Below are 24,633 nucleotides of genomic sequence, written 5' to 3' on the forward strand. Positions count from 1 at the left end.
ATGCCATATTTAATCCACCACAACTAAAAATGAGGTTATGAGGGATGGACAACAGTAAAACCAGACCTTCACAATCTCATCTTCATTCACAATTAATTATTGTGTGCACCCTGATTGAAGTCTATAGTCTTATAATGGCATAAAATGTACAGTTATCAGAGTGTATTTACCGGTTGTTGCCATGGTGGTGACAACAGAACCTTCTGTGTCCATTAAGAGAGTGTAGACGCTGATCTTGTACTGGGTGTTGGGGGTAAGATTGAAGAAGCACTCTCTGGATTCACCGCCATCGACCCTCACTTCCTGTTTCTGTCCGTCTGTGAGAAAGTTAAAACAGCGGGATTGGCATTCAAGCAGCAATCAAAGGAAAATAAAAAGCAATCACAACAGCTTTCTCAAGCAAACAATTGTGCTAATTAATCAGACAGCGCCATTCAAGTCCTCAGGCTATAAACAAAGCCTGAAGTTGGAAATGACAGAAGTGGCACCACAGCAGCATGCCGAAGTGTTGTTATTTTTACCAGGCATGTGTTGTTGCTCATAAAACTGATTGTTGAAATGAAAGGAACTATGAGTAAATCATCTTTTAGGAAACGTGAAACTCAAATCCTTGGGTATAAGGTAGCACAACTGCTATTTATCACCTTTATAGCTGTAATTATTTTCCAAAGCTGAGAAAATGACCAATGCTTGGGCTCAGGAAGGATAACCTTGCATTCAGTCTATAGAGTTCAATGGAGAGGTCTTTAATCGGAGCTACTGTAGGCTGTAGACTGCAGGGAAATGGATGAACCATGAGTAGAAGGAGAAAAAAAAACACATTTTCTTTCTAAATGTGAAGGTGTTCTCTTTTTTTCTTTCTGGTTTTCTTTTTCTACATATCTATCCATCGATCTCTGTTTTGTTTGTGATGGCAGACATTAATATCCAGCTCGACTTGGTTCATACATCTTAATTTGTCTGCCATTAAACAGCTGCGTCCATGGGGAATAGAAATGGCTGGGTTGTTCAGAAGCAGTATTATATCATTATTAAAAAATACGCTTTTCTTTAATGAGATATTTCCCAAAGCACCTTGTTTTCAACCACGATCATGAAAGAAAACGTCTCTAGAGTGCATTATGCAAAAAAAGGAGGCATTTTCTTTGCATTTTCCAATGATAATGTGGACTGCATAACTTGGGATGTGATAATAAGATCAACTTTATTCCCTTGCTCAGACATGCTTTGATTGCGGAGCTGATCAAACAATGGGATGTGACATTTGCCTATTACGTTGGTGCTCTATGGAAAAGTAGCTGGCAAGCGCTCCGGCTTGGCTCAGTAAACATCTATCCTCCTTTAAGCGTTTGTTTCAACAGACTGCACTTCTCAGTCCAGTCACATCTCTGGCACAAGCAGGACGGTCCCTCCCTTTCCTAGCATTTGCACGCAGGAACGCTTCGCTTCACCATGAGCATGCACTCGGTGCTGAAGATTCAGAATCAGAATCAGAATCAGAATCAGAAAGAGCTTTATTGCAAAGTATGCTTACGCATACAAGGAATTTGTTTTAGTGACATAAGCTTCCAGTACACAGAGACAACAACACAGAGACAAAAAAAAAAAAAAAAAAAAAAAAATTGATTTACACATTAGCAAATAAATAAGTCTATAAACAATTGTGCTATAAATGATAATGGAATAGGATTGAGTGAGATGCAGGAATGTTCTAGTATGGAGGGTTAACAAATAAATATAAGGATATTGCACGTTTATAAGCATAAGTAGAGAACATTTAACTGTTCATGAGGTAGATAGCCTGGGGGAAGAAACTGTTCTTGTGCCTTGCTGTTCTGGTGTTTGCGGCTCTGAGGCGCCGGCCAGATGGCAAAAGTTCAAAGATGGGGTGACTTGGATGTGAGGGATCCAGAGTGATTTTCTGAGCCCTTTTCCTCACTCTGGATGTATACAGTTCTTGAAGGGTGGGCAGGGGAGTACCAATAATCCTTTCAGCAGTCCGAACAGTTCTCTGTAGTCTTCTGATGTCTGATTTTGTTGCTGAACCAAACCAGACAGTTATTGAAGAACAGAGGACAGACTCAATGACGGCTGAGTAGAACTGTTTCAGCAGCTCCTGTGGCAAGTTAAACTTCCTCAGCTGGCGAAGGAAATACAACCTTTGCTGGGCCTTTTTAACAATGCAGTCAATGTGATTGTCCCACTTCAGGTCCTGAGAGATGGTGGTTCCCAGGAACCTGAATGACTCCACTGCAGTCACAGTGCTGTTCATGATGGTGAGTGGGGAAAGTGCAGGTGGGTTTCTCCTAAAGTCCACGATCATCTCCACTGTTTTGAGCGTGTTCAGCTCCAGGTTGTTAAGACTGCACCAGACAGCCAGCTGCTCAACCTCTTGTCTGTAAGCAGACTCATCACCGTCCTGGATGAGGCCGATGACTGTAGTGTCGTCTGCAAACTTTAGGAGCTTGACAGAGGGGTCTTTAGAGGTGCAGTCGTTGGTGTACAGGGAGAAAAGCAGAGGGGAGAGAACACATCCCTGAGGGGCACCAGTGTTGGTGGAGCAGCTGTTGGATGTGAATTTCCCCAGTCTCACTAACTGTTGCCTATCTGTCAGAAAGCTGGTGATCCATTGACAGATAGAGCTAGGGACAGAGAGCTGGGTCAGTTTGGTCTGAAGGGCTGTTGGGATGATGGTGTTGAATACCGAACTAAAGTCCACAAACAGGATCCTCACATAAGTCCCTGTTTTGTCCAGATGTTGCAGGATGAAGTGCAATCCCATGTTGATTGCATCATCCACGGACCTGTTTGCTTGGTAAGCAAACTGCAGGGGGTCCAATAAGGGTCCAGTGATGTCCTTCAGATAAGCCAGAACCAGTTTTTCAAAGGACTTCATGACGACAGACGTTAGAGCCACAGGTCTGTAGTCGTTAAGTCCTGTTATCTTGGGTTTCTTTGGAATGGGGATTATGGTGGAGCGTTTAAAGCAGAAATCGTATGACTGGCTGAAATTCCACAGCCAAATTCTCCCTACGAGTAAGATGGCATGAGATGAATCTGCTGTTCGTACTAGTTACCAAAGTTTGGACATTATTTGACTAGAAGAGGGCAAGAAGAAAAGCAGCAGGGATCTAAGTACTGCAAAATACGTACTGTATATATTCACATTTAGTCTTCTCACACACTTCCGCAGTAGTTTTGAGTTTACCATGACTACAAGGTAATAAGGTGTCTCTGTTATTCTTTAATTACAACTTTCTTCTGTTTCATTTTTACCCAAATTTTTCTAATTTGGAAAAACAGATTTAACAGATTTAAACTGTTTATATTATATTATATTATATTATATTATATTATATTATATTATATTATAATTTTTCAGTCCCATACCTAGACCTGTTAACATCTTCTTAAGAACTGAATTATATTTATTTACAATTTATTCAGAATTTGCACTACCATTTCAAAAAGTTACTGGTCTGTATTTTCTATGTCCTATAAAGAAGACTCTTACAGTATACTTACCAAGGTGTATTTATGTCATCAAAAATACAGGAAAACCTTTTTTTTTCTTCTTTTTTTAATGCAATTTATTTCTGTGTTGCCTTTACTCCAGTCTTCGGTGTCACATGATCCTTCAGATATCAAATGCTAATTTGCTGGTCAAGAAACATTTCTTTTTATAATTAATGTTGAAAGCATTTGTGCAGCAGCTTAATATTCTTATAATAACCACGATACACTGTATTTTATTTTTTTGCAAGTATTCTTTGATGAACAGACAGTTCAAAGGACTATTTGAAATGTAAAAATTTGAATGTATTTACTGTCATTTAGGTCAATTTCATGCATCCTTGCTGGATAAAAGTATTTAAGGTAGTTGTTGGTAATTATTAATAAATAAATAAATAAATAGATTAATAAATTATTAATAAAAATGTTTAAAACAAAAAGATTAAATATCAGCAAGGCCAGAAAAGCAGGAATTTGAACATCATAATTGTTATTATTATTTTTAGATTAGGATCTGAAAGCTATTATCAACCCAAATAACATTTGAGAATTAAATTTGTGGGGTTTCACTGTCAAAATATACTGAAAAGTTACTGAAGTTTCTTAAATCTCTTCTACATTTCTGTCTCTTTGAGAACTACAATGACTGTCATTCAAATACTCCATACACACACATGCGTGTGCGCCTGCACACACACACACACACACACACACACACACACACACACACACAGGCTTCAGGCAGAATCTGGTTTTAATAGCATTACCAAACTGGTAGGCATCTGAGCAGTCACACGCTGGAAGTGGAACAGAAGATTTCCAGGATTGTGAGATAAGCTGGGCCGGTGAGGTATCAGGCAGGAATAAGAAAAGCAATAACAGGAAAAGGGCTTTTGACTCTGCTGTTATAAATTTGAATCGAACCCATGTCACACGCCAGTAGAGCAATATGCATACAAAAAAACAAAAAGAGTTTTGTTGAATGGCCCAGAGGCTCAGAGGTCTGTGCTGAAACGAGCCATAATATCCCATTACCTCTGAAACTGAAATTTAACAAAATTGAAATTTATGTCAATATTGCAAACCAGGAATCCACCTTATGGCTCTGTTCTGTGTTTGAGTTCTGAGTGTGTGTGGTGTGTGGTGTGTGTATCACTCACTGAGCAGTGACTCGATGACGACTCTGTAGACGCTGGCGTGACGGTGAGGCTGCCACTGGGCACACAGGCTGCTACTGAGCACCTTGTACGTGCTGAGATTCTTCACCCCCAGGAACACTGCAAGAGAAAAAAGAAATAAGATGAATTTAGTGGAAAAGCAAAACTAAGATATTTTGTGGGGTTTTTTTTATTATTATTCATACACTGAAAGTTAATAGGGTCCAATGTTGTTTTGTACCTTATCGACTTTCATTATGTTGACTAAAACAATTTCTCAAAATATCTTCTTTTTTGTTCAGCAAAAAAAAAAAAAAAAAAAAAGTCATGCAGGTTTGGAACAACATGAAGTTGAGAAAATGATGACAGAAATTTCATATTTGGTAATCTATACTTTTAAGCTATAACCAAGAGGAAAGCATTTAATTTAAGATGTAATTTTTAATGTCTTATGCAGGTTAGCTTCTTAGTTAATTATTTTTTTTTTTTTTAAATTAAAATAAACAAAATAAAATATAAATCTCTCTTCAAAATGTCAAGTTAAGCAAATAAATAAATAAATATTTGGTTTGCAAACCACAAGCCCAAGCCACAACACATGGTCAACATCAGTCGCACAAAACATTTGTTCTCAAATGCTCACATACACTACCAGTCAAAAGTTGGTTTATTTATTTATAACTATTTTAAAGAAATTCATACTTTTATTCAGCAAGGGTGTATTAAAAGTGACAGTAAAGACATTTAAAACTTACAAATTTATTTATGTAATTATTTTAAAGAAAAGATGCATTGAACTGACCAAAAAGTAACTATAAAGATATTTACAATGTTACAAAAGATTTATATATTGAAAAAAGCTGTTATTTTGAGCTATTCGTTCAAACAATATCCTGAAAAAAGAATCACAGTTTCCTAAAAAACAATAATAATAATAATAATAATTACCCCACAACTGTTTTCAACATTGATAACAATAAATAAATAAATAAAAACATTTATTATTATTATTATCAAGCTTTGTTAACACTACTTTCAAAAACATTCAAATATAACAGGCCCCAAACTTTCGAACAGCGGTCTACTAAACCTAAATGAAAGCTTTGAAATGTACACATTGGTACAGTGTAGTGAGAGGAAAGCCTTGAGCGTTGCTTCTCTAATGCAGTCTAATGCTCTGAAATGAAAAGCAGCATATGTATTACAGTAATGGCTAATGAGCCACAGGGCAGCCAGCGGCTCCTTTGTGCTGCAGGTTATGGGGTAAAATCTGTAGGCTTCACTTCTCTGGAAACCCGCACCCTATTTCTGATCTCCTCAGATTTCGGTGCGATACTCTTTAAATACTGCAAGTCAGGCAAAACGACTGGCTAGAAAAACACAACTGCGAGGAAAGCGAGAAGTTCAAACGGTATTCTTAACAAATACGCTCTCCACTTAAAAGCCACAAATGGCCTTAACCGTTTCTTTCTTTATTTTCCTTCTTCTGTTTGTGCAAACCACACGAAATGTGCTGTGCGAAAGAAAACTCATTTAAAAGCCAAAGAATAGGCTTATTTTGGAATTATCACGTTTCGGGTCGGCAAAACGCAAACCCAAGCCACAGCACATGGTCCACATTAGTCGCACAAAACAATACTCTTCTTTGGAGGTCATAGTATTTGGAACACAAACACAATTGTGGCCGTGTCGCAACCAACGGACTCCCACGTATTCTCTACGCCAAAAGTTGCACTGAAAAACTTCCATGTGGTGGGACACTGTCCTCCTTTAAGTCTTGATGAGAGCCAGATCCTAAAAAGCAACTACTTATGCAATCAAGCTGTCCATTGAAATTCACGCTATGCATTGAAACATCGTGTCAGTTGCGTCTGAGATGTGGAGGTTTTCGATTAAAACGGAGACTGTGCCCAAAAACATATGGCGCACAGTGGTGGTGATTCGTTTAAGGTTTTGAATAATGCATGCGACAAGCTTTCCTCCTTAAATAAACTATTTTAATGAACTATATGCATGCAAAAAGGGCCACCGGCTGATAGTACTAATACAAGGAGGTGGAAATCCATTATTGTGCATTCAATTATTCAAAGGTCAAACAGAAACGTATGAAAAATGGATGGATCCCATAGAGCAGGCGGTATGCAGATGTCATCATGTAAGGTGAGACAATATGGGAGCTTCCTCAGAGAGCCATGGAGTGTGAAGGGAATAATCGCCTGTGCTGGAAGCTGAGATTGAGTGGATGTCCTTTAGCACATTTTGTCTGTGCTTAATGGCACTATCAGGGTGTCATAGCATCTGTGACATGCAGAGACATCATGCTCATTTAAACTGAGACGGCATGTGCCCCTTTAGATTTGTGAGCCAAATGGATTCTGAATGCAGCTTCTAAAAAGAACTATATGTGGTCTCATTTTATAATAATAAAGCTCGATTCTGTTGAGTCATTATTAATCTAATTTCTAGGAAACTGTGTGCACGTGTGAAATACTTGTATAGTTATAGAACTTGATAATAACTATATTTAAATATTATTTGGGGTCATTTGCACTGTAATGGACTACTGTTGAAACTAAATACCTACAATTACATTACTAAGAAAGAAAAAAAAAGATAAACTTTTACATTTAGTCCTTCAGGGCTTCTCGCGACTTTTTCCCCATGAAGATTTTTTACTCCTAATTTGAAAAAATTTGAAGCACATAGAAACTTAATTTTTTATTTATTTATTTGAATACACAAGTACACCAGGTATTTAAATACATATTCTTCAAACTTTATTTATTTAATTATGAAATTATTTATACGTTAAATATTGAATTAAAAGCCAGATATACTTACATTGAGTAATGATTCACATTTCTTTGATTAAATTATCACATCAGATTGTACTGTGACCCCTATTTTTTTTGGTTCCTTGATAATCTATAACCAAAACTTTTTTTATACTATTTTAGGTGTTTATGACTTTTTTTTAGGTTTTTAAGACTTTTTAGGACTCCGAATTTACATTTTATTTGCACACATACTCCTACATATATTTTTCACACATTTTAGAGTTATGCATATTTTTTTATGTTTTAAATTGATTATGCCAAAACAAGAAGTAATTGGTGTGTGTGTGGGGGGGGGGTCAGGGGTCTTAAAAGTAAAATCCTTTTTGGTTCAGAATTTGTTGTTTACATATTCAGAATGTTCGATACCAATATTGAAGCTGTGTTGATGCTCTAAAGCCTAATATAGCCAGAATATTGAGCAAAATTAGAATTGAATATATATATTTTTTAAGGCTGTGCACAAAATTACTTTTTAAAATGAATATAGTAAAACAAATAAAATGAAATTAAATTGTATAACATATTAAATAATAGAATAAAAAGATTTGACTTTTATTTACTTCCCCTAAACACTTTTTACTTTCACTAATAACATAACTGATATAAACACTCTTACTTTAACTTGCACCTCAGCTGATTGTGCAAGAAACAGGAAGATGACAAGATATTTTATATTACATTCTATGATATAAGGCATGTTTTGTCAGTTGCAGGTGTTGTAAGCATCATGCCTGTTTATCTGACTAGTCTGAAACAAGAGCGTGGTGACACCACAGTGCTCTGATGGATGGCCACAGCACTCCCTGAGAAAACATAATCTGCTTGCTTTTTGATGAGAATCGCTAAAACAGGTATTACTTTGCGATGTACCTGGCGATATCAAATTTATATGCAAAGGACTGTCTGTCTGAATGCTGATATATGTGTAGCCTGGCTGCCTATCAAAGTGCACCTTCAGGTTTCATTAACAGACAAAAGGGAGAGTTCTCGCCAGTCCGCTTACACTGCGATACGATCGCTGCTGCATATTATCAAAGACGCTATTAGCAAGGACGATCACACGGGAGGCAAATTACATCTATGAATCTGATGTGATAGAGCAGTAGAATGATGGTGGGCTGATGGGAGTGAAGTACAGATCTCACGCTGGGTGTGACAAAGTTAGATGCGTGTACTGGGTAATTGTGTTTAGATGTGTATTTGTGCGGAGACTCACGTGTTTTGCCCTTGCCGGTGAGGGGTTGGCTGGAGCCGGTGGTGTAGGAGGCGATGACCTGAACGCTGTACTCCGTGTCACTCAACAGATTGAGGATCAGCAGGGTGTTCACATCATCCCCTACAAACGTCTCTAGAGCCGGACCTGACACTGTGTACAGAGCGAGACAAGAGCTGAAAACAATCAGGGCAACCTTACAGAAAAAATAAAAGGTAACTATTTAAAGGGCTGTTGTTGTTTTTTTACACTTCAACAATCCGGTTGAAATGGGAGTTTGGACTGTGAGTGTCTAAGTATGCCTATTGTATTTAGTACATTAAAATCTTTTAATTATTTTAGATTTTATGTCCCTTAAAGGATTTTTTTCCCCAACATTCATACAGCATAGAAACAAAGCCCAAAGATCATAGTACTGTTTTGTGGCTCTCACAAACTAAAGGTCTGTGATGCCTCTCTGCATCAACATCACAGTCTAAACTAAAAAAAGACGCAGGAAAAGAATGGGTGGATTGCACAGACACTTATAATCATAGCATTAGACTATAACCATCACAAAGCCTGGGAAAACTAGATGTGAAACGAAATGAGAACAAGTGAACACCCCCACCCAACAACACACACAGACACAGAGAAAATGAGCTCTGGACAGTAGAAATGACCGGTGGTGGGATGAATTATTAGCAGCTGTTGGGAGCAGTTTGGAAGGACATTAAATGTAGGTGGAGAAGCCATTTCTCTCCACCGCAGATGGGAGTTTAAGATCATATAATGGAATAAAGGAATTTATTGAGCCGGACTTCTGTGGAAAACAGAGGAGCGTGCTATTTTTCCCTCTGGTGTGCTGCAGCCACATTAGAGCTTCTGTTTACAGTCGAATCTCAGACTGCAGATGGAAGAACAGTCATAATCAGAGCAGCAGACGTGGAGACAGTATCTCCAGTTAATGCCCTTTCCAACAAGCTGCTAATAATTCATCCTACCCGTCTATAGTCGTCTCCAGAGTCTCAAGACTTTTTTGCTAAAGTTATTTGCATACTTTGTGTATGTCTGGAATATAATGCTAAATTATGCAGCATCTATACATGGGATTGTACAGACGTCCATAGCAGACATGAGCAGACAGACTGGGGAGGGTTAATATACGTGTGTGTGTGTGTGTGTGTGTGTGTGTGTGTACATACCAGAAATGGGCTGATAGATGACTCTGTAACCTAAAGTGGGGAACTGAGGGCCATCCCAGCTGATGCGGAGGTGATTATACCATTCATCAGAGACTCTGAGGTTACTGGGTCCAGAGAGTGGCACTAACCAATCAGAAGAGGGATTATGATTAGTATTAATAAATGAATTATCATCAAACAAAAAAAAGTAAAATTCAGTCAGTAAAGTTTCTTAATATTTTTAAAAGTCTCCTGTGCTCAATAAGGTTGCATTTATTTGATAAAAGATACAGTAAAAACAATAATATTGTGAAATATTCTTACAATTTAAAATAATGTTAATTATTATAATATATTTTTCTAATTTAAATCATTAATTAATAATTAGTATTTTCTTCCTTTGATGGCAAAGCTGAATTTTCATTGAATTTTATTCCTGTCATTCGTTCTAATGTCATGCTTTGGTGTTTAAGATATATATATATATATATTTATTTAAATAAATATATATATATTTTTTTTTTAATCATTATCAGTGTTAAAAAAAGTTGTGCTGCTAAATATTTTTGTGTCGTACTGATACTTTTTTCAGAATTCTCTGATGTCCAAAATAATAATTATTTGAAATGTATGTTTTGTAACAATGTAAAAGTCTTTACAGTCACTTTTTTAAGGTCACAAATTTCTCAAACTAACCCCAAACTTTCATCTTGTAAATAAATCAATCAATACATTGATAAAGAAATGTAAGTTGTTGTTTTCTCTCACTCGCTCTCTCTACAGGCTGTAGTTCTACCCTGAATTCCCAACATTATCTTACAAAAGTCTCAGTTTTCACATAATTACCACTCCTCCGCAGAAAATATCACCCCACTCATAATAAATTCAACCTCAACCTCAATCAGAAACAAGGGCAAAGGTTTTCCTAGACAACTAGCAGCCACCTGATCTCAAGATCAGTGTGAGGAGACCGTAGCATCTCTAATCAGACACCGGGCTGTAAATTGAAGGTGATCACTGAGAGAAAGTTGTAGATAATCAATCCCATCAGAGTAGCAGCGCTGGAGTGCATAAGATTTATTATGTTTATTTATAGGTAAAATCAATATTATTTAACCTACTGGAAGAATGTGTTTCATTGACTGACCATTCAGCTCCAAAATGCAGTAATGATAAACTGCATCTCAGTGCTGTGATGTAAGAGGATCTATTTTCAGCTCATTCACACTATATCTGGTATATAAAACAATCAGCCTTGCCATTCATATCACCAAGACAAACGGGAAATTAGTAAGAGCTGAACAATACTTCTATGCAGATTTAGAATTAAGGGTCAAAAGACGTTGGTTACATTCTGATTCATTGAGCTTAAAAAAGATAAAAAGCAGGTATGTTTTTTAACGTTAGTCAGATTAGAAGAGAATCTGCCTCAAATTCATCACTGCTTTAAGGTCAAAATTAATTAACATGGAACTAAATGAGATCACGCTCCTGTTTAAACAATGAATGGCACTGTGCTGCATTTTTACTTGATTTATTAAAACAGGATTACAAATTCATTTATTCCAACCTGGGAATTGAACCCAGGTCGTTCTGCATAACTACACACTAAATATTTCTAATGCTGCATAAGAACATGCTAAACATTTAGTAAGTAGGAGTTGTTGACGCTTTTAATGTTTCAGATTAGCTGAGCAGAGTTGTGTGTTAATGAAGTGTAAATTTTATGATTTCTAAAATGAAGGGAGCTAGGACACAACTCGAATCCATAACTATATAATTATGCCATAGTATGTGATTAGCATAACTGCATCTGTTTTGAAAGAAGTACACATAATGTATTTGATTTACTGTAGCACCAGCAGCATTTGTTCATTCATACTCACATGTTTTGCCGGTAGAGACCTTAGACAGAGCTGTGGACTCTCCATCTGCATAGATAGGGGTCACTGTGATCTTGTACCTTGTGTCTGAGAGGAGAGGTTGCAGGATCACGCTTCTTCTGTTTCCCGAGACTAACACCTGGAGAAGAGCAGAATATTCAATACCAGACAAAGCATGGTGTGCCTGTGGGTGCATTTTGCTTTCCCTGTGAGGACCAAATGTCCTTGAGGTTCACTACTGTATGAGGAAACCAAAAGTAAACAGTTTACAAACATGAAATGGTGAATGATTAGTATTAGTATCATTTTATTTAGATTCATTTAATAAAAATAGAAGTTAATGGGATGAGCCATCATCATACAGTATAAAAACACATTTGTGTACATACAGAGCTGTGATAAAGTAAGTACATCCCAGTAGGCTTTGTCCCTTCTTTCAATATATGTGGCCATATGTATACTGGAACTTTATTTGGAGAGGAGAGAACAAGTGGTATAATTCAAAAAAATTTTTTAAATAAAATGTTTGTCCAACATGCAATAATGTTCAAAACCTTTTTTTAAAGACATTTATATTGTATTTTGTTCAGCATGGATGCACTGAACTGATAGAAAATGACAGTAAAAACTTTTACAGGTTTACAAAAGATTTATATTTTTAAATAAATGCTGCGTTTTTCTATTCATCAAAGACAAATAGTTTGTTTCCACCAAAAAAAAAAAAAAAAATATATATATATATATATATATATATATATATATATATATATATATATAGCAGTCAAATAAACGTTAGCAAATATTATAAATCATTTTTCAACATTGATAATGAAGAAAAGTTAATATTAGCAATTGTTTTAACATTTATAATAAGGAAATGTTTCTTGAGCACCAAATCAGCATGTTAAATTGATTTCTGAAGGATCATGTGACACTGAAGACTGGAGTAATAATGCTAAAGATAAATAAATTACATTTGAAAATAATTAAAATAAAACAGTATAATACAATTGCAATAACATTTCACAATATTACTGTTTTACTGTATTTTTAATCAAATAACTGCAACCTTGGTAAGCATAAGAAATTTCTTTCAAAAGCATTAAGATCATCTTTTGAACTGTAGTATAAATGTCTAAATCTGAAATAATTACATTAGTCCCCTTTGGCAGGAATAATTTCTTGTTTGTGTTTCTTATAATTATCCATCAAGCACTTTTCAGTATAATGTAGAACTCATGGTTTGTTTTATGACATTATTTGCAACTCCAAAACTGCAAAAACCCTCGAACCACAACACTCCCACCACTGTGCTTGTGAGTATGAGTTTCTCATTCTGAAATGCATAAATCTGTCCTCTGATTCATTTGTCTAGAAGTTCTTCGTGTAAGAATCAGTTTGCAAACTTCAGTTCTTTTTTTGGAGAACAGATGATTCGTCTTTGCTGACCTGCCATATAGACTATATTTGTACAGGCCTTTTTAAATGGTTAACTTTCTGAAGCATATTCAAGCATATTTTCATGGGGTGCACTTACATGGTAGTTAAGAGGAGGAGACCGATAACTGGTAGTGTAAGGAGGGATTGGGATAAAGAAAATGCCAATATAGCGAAACAATTTCAAATATTTGAATGTTTGATCAGCTTTCATAAAAGCTATTCTGAGTATAAGCCAAAAGACTAGAAATCTGTGTACTGAACTTTAGGGAGCTGGATGAAAATCAAGAAAGCCAGCACTCAGCTCTGTAGCCAGCATCCAATCACTGCAGTCATTCACCACAGACACACCATTAATCACACACACACACACACACACAATCATGGCAGTCCATTGCTTGTTGATAATGAAACGTTGGGTTGCATTATGTGGAGTGGCTTCCTCTGTGTGAGAGTACTATCAATGAACAGACTACAAATAAGACAAATGTTACCCATGCAACGATTAAGAGGTTATTGAAAGAATTAAAGGTTCTGAATTGACAATATCATCCTTTCGCATTTTAAATATAATTTTGAATATTAAATTATTGGATGTCTTCTTATTAAAAGTAATTATTTCTATACTTTTTGCCCAGCATAGGCATTAAATAAATGTATAACTCTGGAATCAAATCATTAGTTACCACAGAAGACTGCAAAACATCTTTTTTATAGTGTACTCAGTGCACCTTTTCCCCTTAGTAATACAGTCTTACACATAAAACTGAATCACTACACTTAACACACTACTGTTCAAAAGTTTGTGGTTCGTAATATTTTTATTATCATTCAGGATGTGGTAGTCCATTGTCAAGAAGGTACTGTTTGACCACCTTCTGTTTTAGACCCTCTTGTTTTTGCTTTGCAGCGTCCTGCAGAATGACTCTCATTAGCGGAGCTATCCACCAATCCGTGGTGCTGAAACCTGAATGCAGGAGATTGTCTCTCTTTTTAAGCTTTGCTGGAACTTTCCCTCAAATGAGGTGTGCACTCCCTTCCTATCCCTCTCAGATGTTCTCTCTCTGCTTCTCACATTCTGCTCAGTGACCTAAATGGCACCTGAAAAGATAATGGAATTTCCTTTTCCCAGTCCCATCTCCTTTATCCATCTCCTTTATACCTTGACCCCCAATGAATCTTCAGGAGAATTACAACCCAGGAGAGGTCGATATTCAGTACAGTTAGGGGCAACAAGTCACCAGAGTTTGAATGAAACTCTACGCCACGAAAGAACTTAACCGTGCCAGACCAAGGTTGCAGCAAGTCAGCCAAATGCCACAAAACAGCAGATTCCCACATCAGAAGAACAGCCATGTATTAATTCACTCCTGCAATTCCTTGCCATATGATTATGCACCACAGGAATGTGACAAAGGGACTTCCAGTGCATGCATTTAAAAAGGTCACTTTGAACAAGACATGTCCTTGCAATAGATAACACAAGCAGCAGAGCTGCATCATTCAACTCCACTTACCCGAAGGAATATGATAAGCCTGCAATATTATAGCACAGAGGTAATACATTGTTCTGTTATATTTTTATAGCAAAAGAGCTATATAGGTAGCTTTTTGAAATAACAGCCTCGCTGGGACACAAATAAGACAAGTGTATGTTGCCCTCTTTAAGTACTCAGATTCGGAGAGGAGAGTGCAGCTAAACTGTTCAAGAAGACAGGAAGATGATGATGACCAAAAGCAAGCTCACTCTTGTGTTGTTATATTAACATTTGTTATGGATGTTTGTGTGCTGCTGTTATGTTTACTTACTGTCTCTTCTGTGCGGTCTGCACTGACATATGTCACTTTGTACTGCTCCACGTCTGAGTCCAGCACCTCCCAGTTCACTTGCAAACTGAAAGGTGTCTCCTCATCCACCCACAGGTTACTCACTCCCAAACGAACAACTAGATGATACAGATCAACTTAGACACATTCCATTCTGGGGTTTTGATCTATCCATCTATCCACCCATCCAATGTTCAAATAACAGTAGGATAAAGTTATATTTGTCTTACATGCTGTAGTTGAGGGAAAAGTGGTGGGAGCTTCTGTGGTCCAGTCCACTGAAATAAAAAACGAAACAAAACAAAAAAATCATAGTACAAAAACAACAAAGCAAATCAAAGCAAAAGGAAGTAAATCAAAAAGCAAAGGAAAAAAACAATAAAGAACAACAAAAAACAAAAAGATAACAAATGACAAAAAGACAAAGCATAGCAAAAAAAGAAGACAACGCAAAACAAAACCAAAGCAAAGCACAAAAACAGCGAAGCAAAAAATAAAAATGCAAAACAAAAAAGCAAAGCAAAGTAAAATAATAATAACAAAAAACAAAACAATAACAAATGATAAAAACAAACAAGAAAAGCAAAAAACAAAGCAAAGCAAAACAAAACAAAAATTATATTAATCCGTTTGAAATAATGTTAATTATCTGGTTGGTGATTTAAAAAACAGTATTTCATGTCTTACATGTTTTCTCAAGCACAAGCGCAGGGCTGCTCTCCATTTCGTCTTTATAGATGGCTGAGAGTGACACCTTATACTCTGTAAAAGGACTCAGGTCTTGAATCACATATGAGTCCTCAGCACTATTCAGCATGATCTACACAACACACAAACACAAAAGCACCCAGTTACAGTACAAACCAGAACAATAACAACATCTCAACAGTGCTGAGAGTAGGTACGGCTGATTTAGCCTGGTTAAACCTCCTGTCTGGTAATCATCAACTAGCGGTTTGAGAGTTAATTCAAATCAAATATTTTGAAATGCATGGGAGAACACCAAATAGCCTGTAGATTATGTTACAGACATTTGACAGCAAAGAAGATACTTCACAGTCAATTATAAAGATTTATTATACTGTAAAGTGTCGGAGGGTGATGATGAAGAAAATGGACAGTCCAATTCTGTAGCAAGACCACATCTATTTCAGCCAAGATCCAAGAGTGACGGCTCTGATGAAGAGGCTGACCACAGTCATCATCGAGAGGATGCTAAGATGTAGACTGACAAATTATTTTCTCATGATTCTGTATGTCGTAAACTACAGTCTTATTATGGTTGTACCATTAGATCAGAGATCCTCAAATCTGGCTCGCGAGATCCAGTTTCCTTTAGAGTTGAGCTCTAACCCTAATCAAACACATCTGTGCATGCTAATCAATCTTCAGGAACACTAGACAATCATAGGTAGGTGAGTTTGATCAGGGTTGGAGCTAAACTCCAGATTTGAGAATCCCTGCATTAGATCACTGACAGATGATTGGATTTTTACTCAGATTTGTGTGCGTCATTGTGCATAAGTCAACAGAATTTTCTGTCCATTTTCCAGAAAAAAGTCATAGTAGCTGCAACAGTATACAGACAAAACATTGTGTTTTGTCTGGTATAAATGTTGGTGGCTGCTCAGCAGAGAATCTAAGCCATGCCAACAACAAGAACATGCATTAAAGAGCAAGCCTACTATCAGGAGAGCTTTGGATCTCTGTCAGCTCTGGGCCGTCCCGGCAAACCCCTGTGTTTCTGGGCTGATTCCACTGCTCTAGGACATGAAGCTTCGGACAAATTCCAGTCTGCCTCACAGCATTTTATTAATTTCTGCTCTGGTGGCTCTTGGTAAACATATCGACCTGCGTTGCTATCTATAAAAAACAGCTGCACTGACTCCTGGCCAGTAATAAAAACTTTCTCCGTCACACACAGTCACACATGCTTGTGTCTGTGGTCACGCGTGGCAGCGATAGCGGTGCCAGGACGTGTTCAGTATGCTGTTGGTTGTTTTGGTGTTTGTGAGTGCCAGTGACTGGTCATTTCTAATAGTGAATCACAGTTGGCCCAAAGCTCCGAGTTAGGAGAAAGTATTGATTGACTCATTAATCATTTTCAAGGACCTCATAAAATTCATATTTCATTTTCTCTTTTCCAACATATATAGTTTGTTGGAACTAACATCTAGAAAAGGATGTTTAAAACAACAAGTAAGTCACAATGCAAAGGGTTCAGGGTTTGGCTGGTTAGCACGTGCCCCTGCTGGAAGATGGCATGACTCCACCAACCTACTGCCAAAAAAAATTTGTCTCCACTAACAGAAAAAATGCTTCTGTAAGCCAAATAAAATATATTTCATTATATCATAGTAATATTTTGCCAGTGACCAAATGATTTATATACGTATTTAATTTTTAAGAGGTCTTATAAGCATGAAACAGACTTATTATCAGAGGTGCACATAAGTGTACAGGTGCGCATGCACGACCAAAATAAAAAAAGTACTGTGCAAAGAAGTCCAAACGCTAATTTGCATACTGACATGGTTGACAGCTTTTAATGCACAATTACCATTTTAGATCGACGAACTGTAAAACTGCATAAGATTTCTGCTCTTCACTGATGCTTTTCAATCAGCAGTGCTAGACTACTGCATACTCCCCGGCAAAATAAAAGTTAGCTGAATTTACCTTTGAAAATTTTGAAAATTCATATAAAAAAAATATATATATATTAGCATTTTTTTTAAAGGTTTACTTTAAAATAATAGTATTTTTATTCAACAATCCCTTTTATTTTATTTTTATCACACTCTATTTTTTGTTTATTATTTTATTTTACAAAAAACTAAATAAATAAAGTTCAATACTATTATTATCACTATTATTCTTTTTATATAGTTATACCTAATTGGTCACACTATGTGCAGTGTGACGACTAAACCAAATCTCCAGGTGCTTTTGAGAATCAGACCGAAAAACGTACACCCCTGCTTGTTATTAATGTTTTTATTATATTATATTATATTATATTATATTATATTATATTATATTATATTATATTATATTATATTATATTATATTATATTATATTATATTATATTATATATAAAAAAATTGTATTAAAAAGCAAAACCCAGTACCTTCTACTGTAGCTCTAACATCACTAATCGTTTTATTGTAATTGACTGACCTCCATCTCTTGTCCTCCTTCGGTGGGTGACCAGGCCATCTTATAGAGCACCACATCTCTGGCAGGATGTGACCAGCTGACCCGGAAACTCTCTGAGGTCACCTCTGATGTCATCAGTCTGAATGGGGCTGGCACAAGCTCTGAATGAGATCAAATCAAACACGGTCAAGCAATATAAGTTTTAATAAACTACTTTTTTTTTTTATTATTGGCATTTATGTTCAGAATTGTTTACTTACAAACTAAAATAGTAGTTAACTACAAATAATATGAATAACTTCCTTTTGTTTTTTTGCAACAAGGTTCTCCTTTTGTGTTGAACAGATGAAAGTCTTTGAAAGACTTTGACATGACATGAAGTCAAGTAAATGATGACATGATATTCATTTTTTGGTGAACTAATCTTTTAATTTTCATTCGGTGAATGAATTCCTGAATTTCTCATTTCCACAGAGCGGCCGGCATTTACCATAACAATCACTTTTAAATTCAAACGCATTCCCTAGAAATTTCTCCATGTAACCTGATTACTGCAGCGACAATGTCAGGACACCCATGATCAAATGAAACTCAGGAAATGAAGGCTCAGATCTATTACAGATTCCAGCAGCCAATCAATGATTACTGAAGGTAACAGCCTGCCTAGAAAGTGATGCTTTGTCAAGAACAGAGAAAGCATCCATTTCCGCTTTCCAGCTGGAGTAAATTGCAGACTCTGTGTGCGGCGAATATTGTCAGTTCTTCTGGAGGAGGAAAATAGGACAAAATATGCACATACATGTACATGTTAAATCAGCACTGCTACAAGTACATGAGATTTGTTTTTTCCGAGCTCATGATAATGAATACCAATGGGCCCTGTCTCTTTTGGGCTTGGAAAAATAATTTGCATAAATCCACACCTACCGCCCAGCATATGCTGGCATCCTTAAAAAAACAGAATTACTGAATTCACCCATTTAAACATTTTAAGCAGTTCATTGGCAGGGATCAAACTGTCTTACTTGTATTGAATCTACCACTCAGCGCCTCTGATTGGCCAGCATCGTAAAGAGCAAAAACTTCCACGGTGTACTCTGTTAAGGGTGACAGGTTCTTCAGGTACACATTGGTGACTGGAACCAAATCCACCTGCACAGAAACAAACAATAATGACACAGCAAATATAGCAAATTCACAGCAAATTCAGGAAATATAATGCAGGGATCAAAACTCTCAATGGTCACATGATGAAATAAAATGATAGCACTACACAAAAAGTGTAGTTTCAAAATATATTTTAACTTCTTATTTTGAAATAAAAGGTCTTTAAATTGTGTTTTAGGCCATTATGCTTTGGCACAGAGTCTGTCAAACGAACTAAACCAAAAGCACAATATGGCTTAATCCCTTCATCAAGTTTGCTCTGTGAGTTTCATTAATGAATGCAGTGAACTCATTTATTTCATGTGCTGTGAATCTAGCGCATGTTTGGGAATGCAAAAGCTTTTTTTGAGACAGATGATTACAGCATTTCACTTGATTTGTCGTCAGACGCGTTTTGTAAACATGTTCCTTCAAAATAAAAGCTCTACTGCCGTTTCCGTCCAAATAAAAGCTTAAAAATGCAGTATGAATTGCTGACAACAAGCGGTTTAAATGCGGTCCAAATTCAAAATATCTCTTTCAAGTGTAGAAATTAGAAAAAAGGTATTTTATTTTTGTGTAAAGCAAAAATAATATATTTGTGAAATATTAATTTCATTTATTTTACAGTGCAATTGTTTTACAATATATGTCTATTACTGTAATTGCTGTTATTATAATCTAATTGATTTGGCTTCCTAAAACACCAGTGTGAATGTAATTTAGACTCTATTAGATAGGAGAATTTAACTTTAAAACATACCAAAAAAAAGGTAATATCGCAAAAAATACCATATTGTGGACTTCATATCGCGATATTATAATATTGTGAGATTTTGATCTGATTAGCTGAGTGTGAGAGTGAATGAGAGCATGTTCGAGTGCTTGTCATGTATTGTAGGTTGTGCTGTAGTGATCACCTGACTGGTCTGAACACCATCTGTCTTCATATACACGACACGGTAGCCCTTAACCTTCCTGGACACTGCGTCCCAGTTGAGCCGCACTGAGCTGTGGTCAACTTCAGTGACCCGCAGGTTACGTGGAGGTCTCAGGGACACTACAGGAAGACAGGCACTAATGATCAATCACTGACACACACTGAATTTTAAGTGACATTGTTACAACATTAAAGTCACAATGATTTTGATGCGCTTTTTAACTGATCGTTAATTTCCCTAAAAACACGTTCTGCCTTTTTCTTGCAACTCAAGAGAATGAGATGTACAGGTAACATCTTTGAGTTAAACGTCTTCATTTTAATGAATCAGTTCAAACTGCCAACTGTTTCAAACTGTTTCAATTCACTGTTGTTTTTTTCATATATATATATACAAGTATATACAGTAGGATTTAGTAGGATTTCATTCTTAAATTATACTTTTATTCAGTAAGGATGTATTAAACTGATCAAAAGTGATAATAAATGCTAATAAATGTTGTTCTTTTGAACTTTCAATTGATCAAATTATAATAATAAAAAAACTGTTTAATCAGATCGACATTTTCTCAAGACTGGAGTAATGACTTTGCCATCATATAAAATAAATAAATAAATATAAATATAAATATAAATATAAATATATATATATATATATATATATATATATATATATATATATACATATATATATATATATATAATACTATTATTTAATATAATTATACTTTTACTTTTTTATTATATTCTTTTTCTTTTTAAATACTTTTAAGTTATTTTAAATTGTAATAACATTTTACAATTTTACTGTTTTTATTGTACCTCGACCTTCAAATGTATTTTTTGTTTGTGTTTATTTTTTACCTTTTAGTTACTTTTTAACTGCAGTGTAATTGATTAACTTTAACCAGATTGTCTTCACAGAAGTTTTCTCATTAAATTCAACAGTTTTAATATAATCGGCTACTATGGCTGTTTTGATGAAATCATGTTTGATCTGATAAAAAAAACACAATTAAAAGCCATTTCAAAACAAATACACACATACTGATTATTATTAAAAGACTGAAAATACTGAAATATTTTCTATACCACCCAGCCCTATTACTTGGAGCACCTTTAAACACATTTTAGTGTTTATTAATTACTAATTAATAATTAATAGTTTATTAATTATTCTGTGTTGCAGAATTCAAAATAGAACCATAAAACATAAAAAGAAAGGGTCACACTTTATTTTAGGGTCCAATTCTCAGTATTAACTAACCATTAACTATGACTTTTGCAATTATTTTGCATTATATGTACTTTATAAGCACTAATAAACAGCCAATATATTAATAATAGACATGCTAATAAGCAAGTAGTTATTAGTGTGAATTGGACCCTATACTAAAGTGTTACCAAAGAAAGAAAACTGATTGCATGTTTAAATTTAAAACAGACTGGCTTGGACACTCACTGGTGGTCTCCTGAACAGTAACGGGATCACTGGTCTCCTCTCTGAACATGGCATAGACCGTAACGGTGTACTCTGTGTCAGGAATCATTCCAGTCAGTCCCACATCAGTCACCGACTCGTCCACCGTTAGCTGTACCCCAAAAACAACAGCAACACCTTTAGAGCAGCATAAAGGCTGCTGAAACAGAGATCAAAGTGCAACCAAGGGAACTCAAACGTGATGAATGTTATTCTTCTTCTACGGCTCCCGTGAAAAGAGTGAAACAGCAAAGCTACTATTTTGGGAGAAGTGTCATCATGCCGGCGCGGGCTTTACGTTTACTCGAACACAGACAGGCACACTCACAAAGACAATTTGCAGCCTCACCTCTCTTTCATCTGTAGTCTCACTGCTCAGTGGAGCGTAAAGGATCATGTACCCAGAAGCCCCTTCTGCATCCCTCCAGCGGGCTCTCATGCTGTTGTCTGTCACATCGTACACCTCGAGATCACTCACTGTGGGTAGAGCAACTGAGATACACACATACATACAAATCAGACATCCATATTTAACACAGACAGACGGTCTGTTTTTTGTGTGTGTTTGCATGTGTGTGAATGCGTACATTGTAGTCATTTTATAAATCCATATTTTTGTCTTATTTTACAGTAAAAATACTGAAAAAGTCAGTGCCAAATGGCCTTGACTTGTAGCTCAGTTGATTTAATTTATTCTTAATTTAATGTTTAGTTCATTTTAACTTCACTGTTATTTGAGAAGTAGTATTATATATTAGGACTAAAATAACAGTATATATATATATATATATATATATATATATATATATATATATATATATATATATATATATATATATATATATATATATAATTCAAAATTCATTTCATATATATATATATATATATATATATAAATAAATAAATATATATATATATATATATATATAATGCATTTTGAATTACACTTAAAGTTACATTTTTATATCTTTTTTAAGAATATTTTATAATTTTATTTAAGGATAATAATACTAAAAATGGAAAAATAATTCATTACATTCTATTTAGTCTATTTTAAAGCAAATTTTATTTCAGAAAACACCTTTTAATATCTGACACAACTTCGCTTCTCATTTAAATCTTGCTTTACTGGGGGAAAAAATACTGATTAAACTATTTGTTTATGTGTCTTGAGTATTTTCCAGTTTTGGATGTGCATGTAAAAGATTAGCAAAGATCAGAAGTGTGTTCCGAGTTGGATTCTGGGAAGAGTGTGACTTTGATGGTGTGAAGGGAAGCAGAAAATGTTTTCATTCTGGAACGAGCACACATGAACAGTCTTTACAACAATCTTCTACCACAAACCAAAGACTTTAAAAATCTAAATCGAACACTAAACATTTCAGAAGTCAGTTCTGTGTTCTTGAGTTGACTGACACACGTCTGCTCAAAAGTAGTGGTTAGGAAATAAACAAGCTGTATTAGAAGGTGATGATAGAATTAGTCAAAAGGGCATTTGGGAAAAAGAAATAGATATGTGGTTTGTGGGTAATGACTGTTCTACAGTGAAATCGTGTTTGAAATGTTTTGTAGTCAAGGTTGGTTGTGGCAAGATTAGAATATGACTCACGTGTGATCTCGCTGCCTCTCAGAGCGTCACTCGCTGCGCTGCGGTACACAGCAAACACAGCAATCTCGTATTCAGTCAGAGAGTTCAAATTCTGCAGGACGACTGAATTCTCCGTGCCGCCCACCACAATCTGTACAGCAAGACAACAGTGGTTTGTGATGCCTAGCACAGCAGTTTGCAGAATGGTTATGAAAAATAGGACCAGAAAACTAATAATGTGGCAAAGTGCAGCACATAATATTTATAGGATTGTGCTGACACCCATCACAAAAATGGAAATAGAACAAAAGATGAAAGAGCCACTGAAAAGTATTTTGACATTTAAGCCACAGTTAAAAAACGCAATACTGTCATTCCGCTTGATAACAAAATATCAAACGAATTGGGGTTTATTTTTAAGACAGAAAGCACAAAAACGACTTCAAAAACACTGACAATGAATGTTGAACATCTGGAGAACATCAGTTGACGATAGATTACAAACGGTATTCTATCTTTTAAATACATAATTTTCTTGAACCTCATGTTGTTCCAAACTTGTACTCATTTATTTGATCTGGGGAACACAACAGAAGGTTGTTTTTTGACCATACAAAGTCGATGGGGTTAAATGTTCTGAAACACGTTTATTATATGGGTCTTTTGTGTTCTACAGAAGAAAGAATTGTATACAGGTTTGGAACAACATAAAGGTAAGGATGTGATAACAGAAATGTGTTTTTTGGTAAACTATCCCTTCAAGGTGGAAGATATTTTGTGGCATTGCTAACAGCGGATTAGCATATTTGAAAGCTGCAATAGAGAATTGGTCACCTCGTCCAGAACATCTGCTCCAATTGGTTGGTAAACAACCCGATATTTTTCCACACTGCCAGACGCATGAGTCCAAGAGACACGGAAACTGTGAGCGGTCACCTCAGAAGTGACCAAGTCCTGGGGCGGAGATGGCGTCTCTTCAGTGGGAGAATCTCCTGTCAATCATGAGGGAACCGTGAGGCTTTTGATCAGACGTCAGATACTGTATCTACGTTTAAATAGCAACCTATTAAAACACTCACGTTTAATATCTTTGTCTTGTTGTTCCACTCCATCGCACACCTTTTTGGTCAAACCTGCTACAATAGTGCTCATGATACTGAAGTCTGCCACATTATAAACGTGTGTTTCCTCTGGTTCAGAGGCGATGGCCTTCAGCTCGTTCTCATCAGCATTCTTCACACCTACACACAACCACACATATTCACACAGCTTTCTGGAATACCTCAAAT

At 35.9% G+C, this 24,633-nt stretch overlaps 1 protein-coding gene across 5 annotated transcripts in view; it reads right to left on the reverse strand.

Annotated features, from left to right (window-relative positions):
• The window catches only part of LOC113116319 (collagen alpha-1(XIV) chain-like), a 109,499-nt gene that overhangs the window by 48,103 nt on the left and 36,763 nt on the right, over positions 1–24,633 (reverse strand). For all 5 annotated transcript variants that reach the window (XM_026284408.1, XM_026284407.1, XM_026284411.1 and 2 more), the window contains 16 exons: positions 24,424–24,585; positions 24,179–24,336; positions 23,366–23,495; positions 22,106–22,248; positions 21,739–21,868; positions 20,257–20,396; positions 19,216–19,342; positions 18,212–18,351; positions 15,718–15,850; positions 15,261–15,308; positions 15,013–15,149; positions 11,770–11,905; positions 9,905–10,027; positions 8,724–8,873; positions 4,674–4,790; positions 171–317 (listed from right to left, as the gene is read on the reverse strand). In XM_026284408.1, the coding sequence (XP_026140193.1) occupies positions 171–317; positions 4,674–4,790; positions 8,724–8,873; positions 9,905–10,027; positions 11,770–11,905; positions 15,013–15,149; positions 15,261–15,308; positions 15,718–15,850; positions 18,212–18,351; positions 19,216–19,342; positions 20,257–20,396; positions 21,739–21,868; positions 22,106–22,248; positions 23,366–23,495; positions 24,179–24,336; positions 24,424–24,585 (2,121 nt within the window). The remainder of the gene's footprint in view (positions 1–170; positions 318–4,673; positions 4,791–8,723; positions 8,874–9,904; positions 10,028–11,769; positions 11,906–15,012; positions 15,150–15,260; positions 15,309–15,717; positions 15,851–18,211; positions 18,352–19,215; positions 19,343–20,256; positions 20,397–21,738; positions 21,869–22,105; positions 22,249–23,365; positions 23,496–24,178; positions 24,337–24,423; positions 24,586–24,633) is intronic.

The sequence above is a fragment of the Carassius auratus genome, chromosome 16 (assembly GCF_003368295.1).
Source record: "Carassius auratus strain Wakin chromosome 16, ASM336829v1, whole genome shotgun sequence".
Taxonomy (NCBI): domain Eukaryota; kingdom Metazoa; phylum Chordata; class Actinopteri; order Cypriniformes; family Cyprinidae; genus Carassius; species Carassius auratus.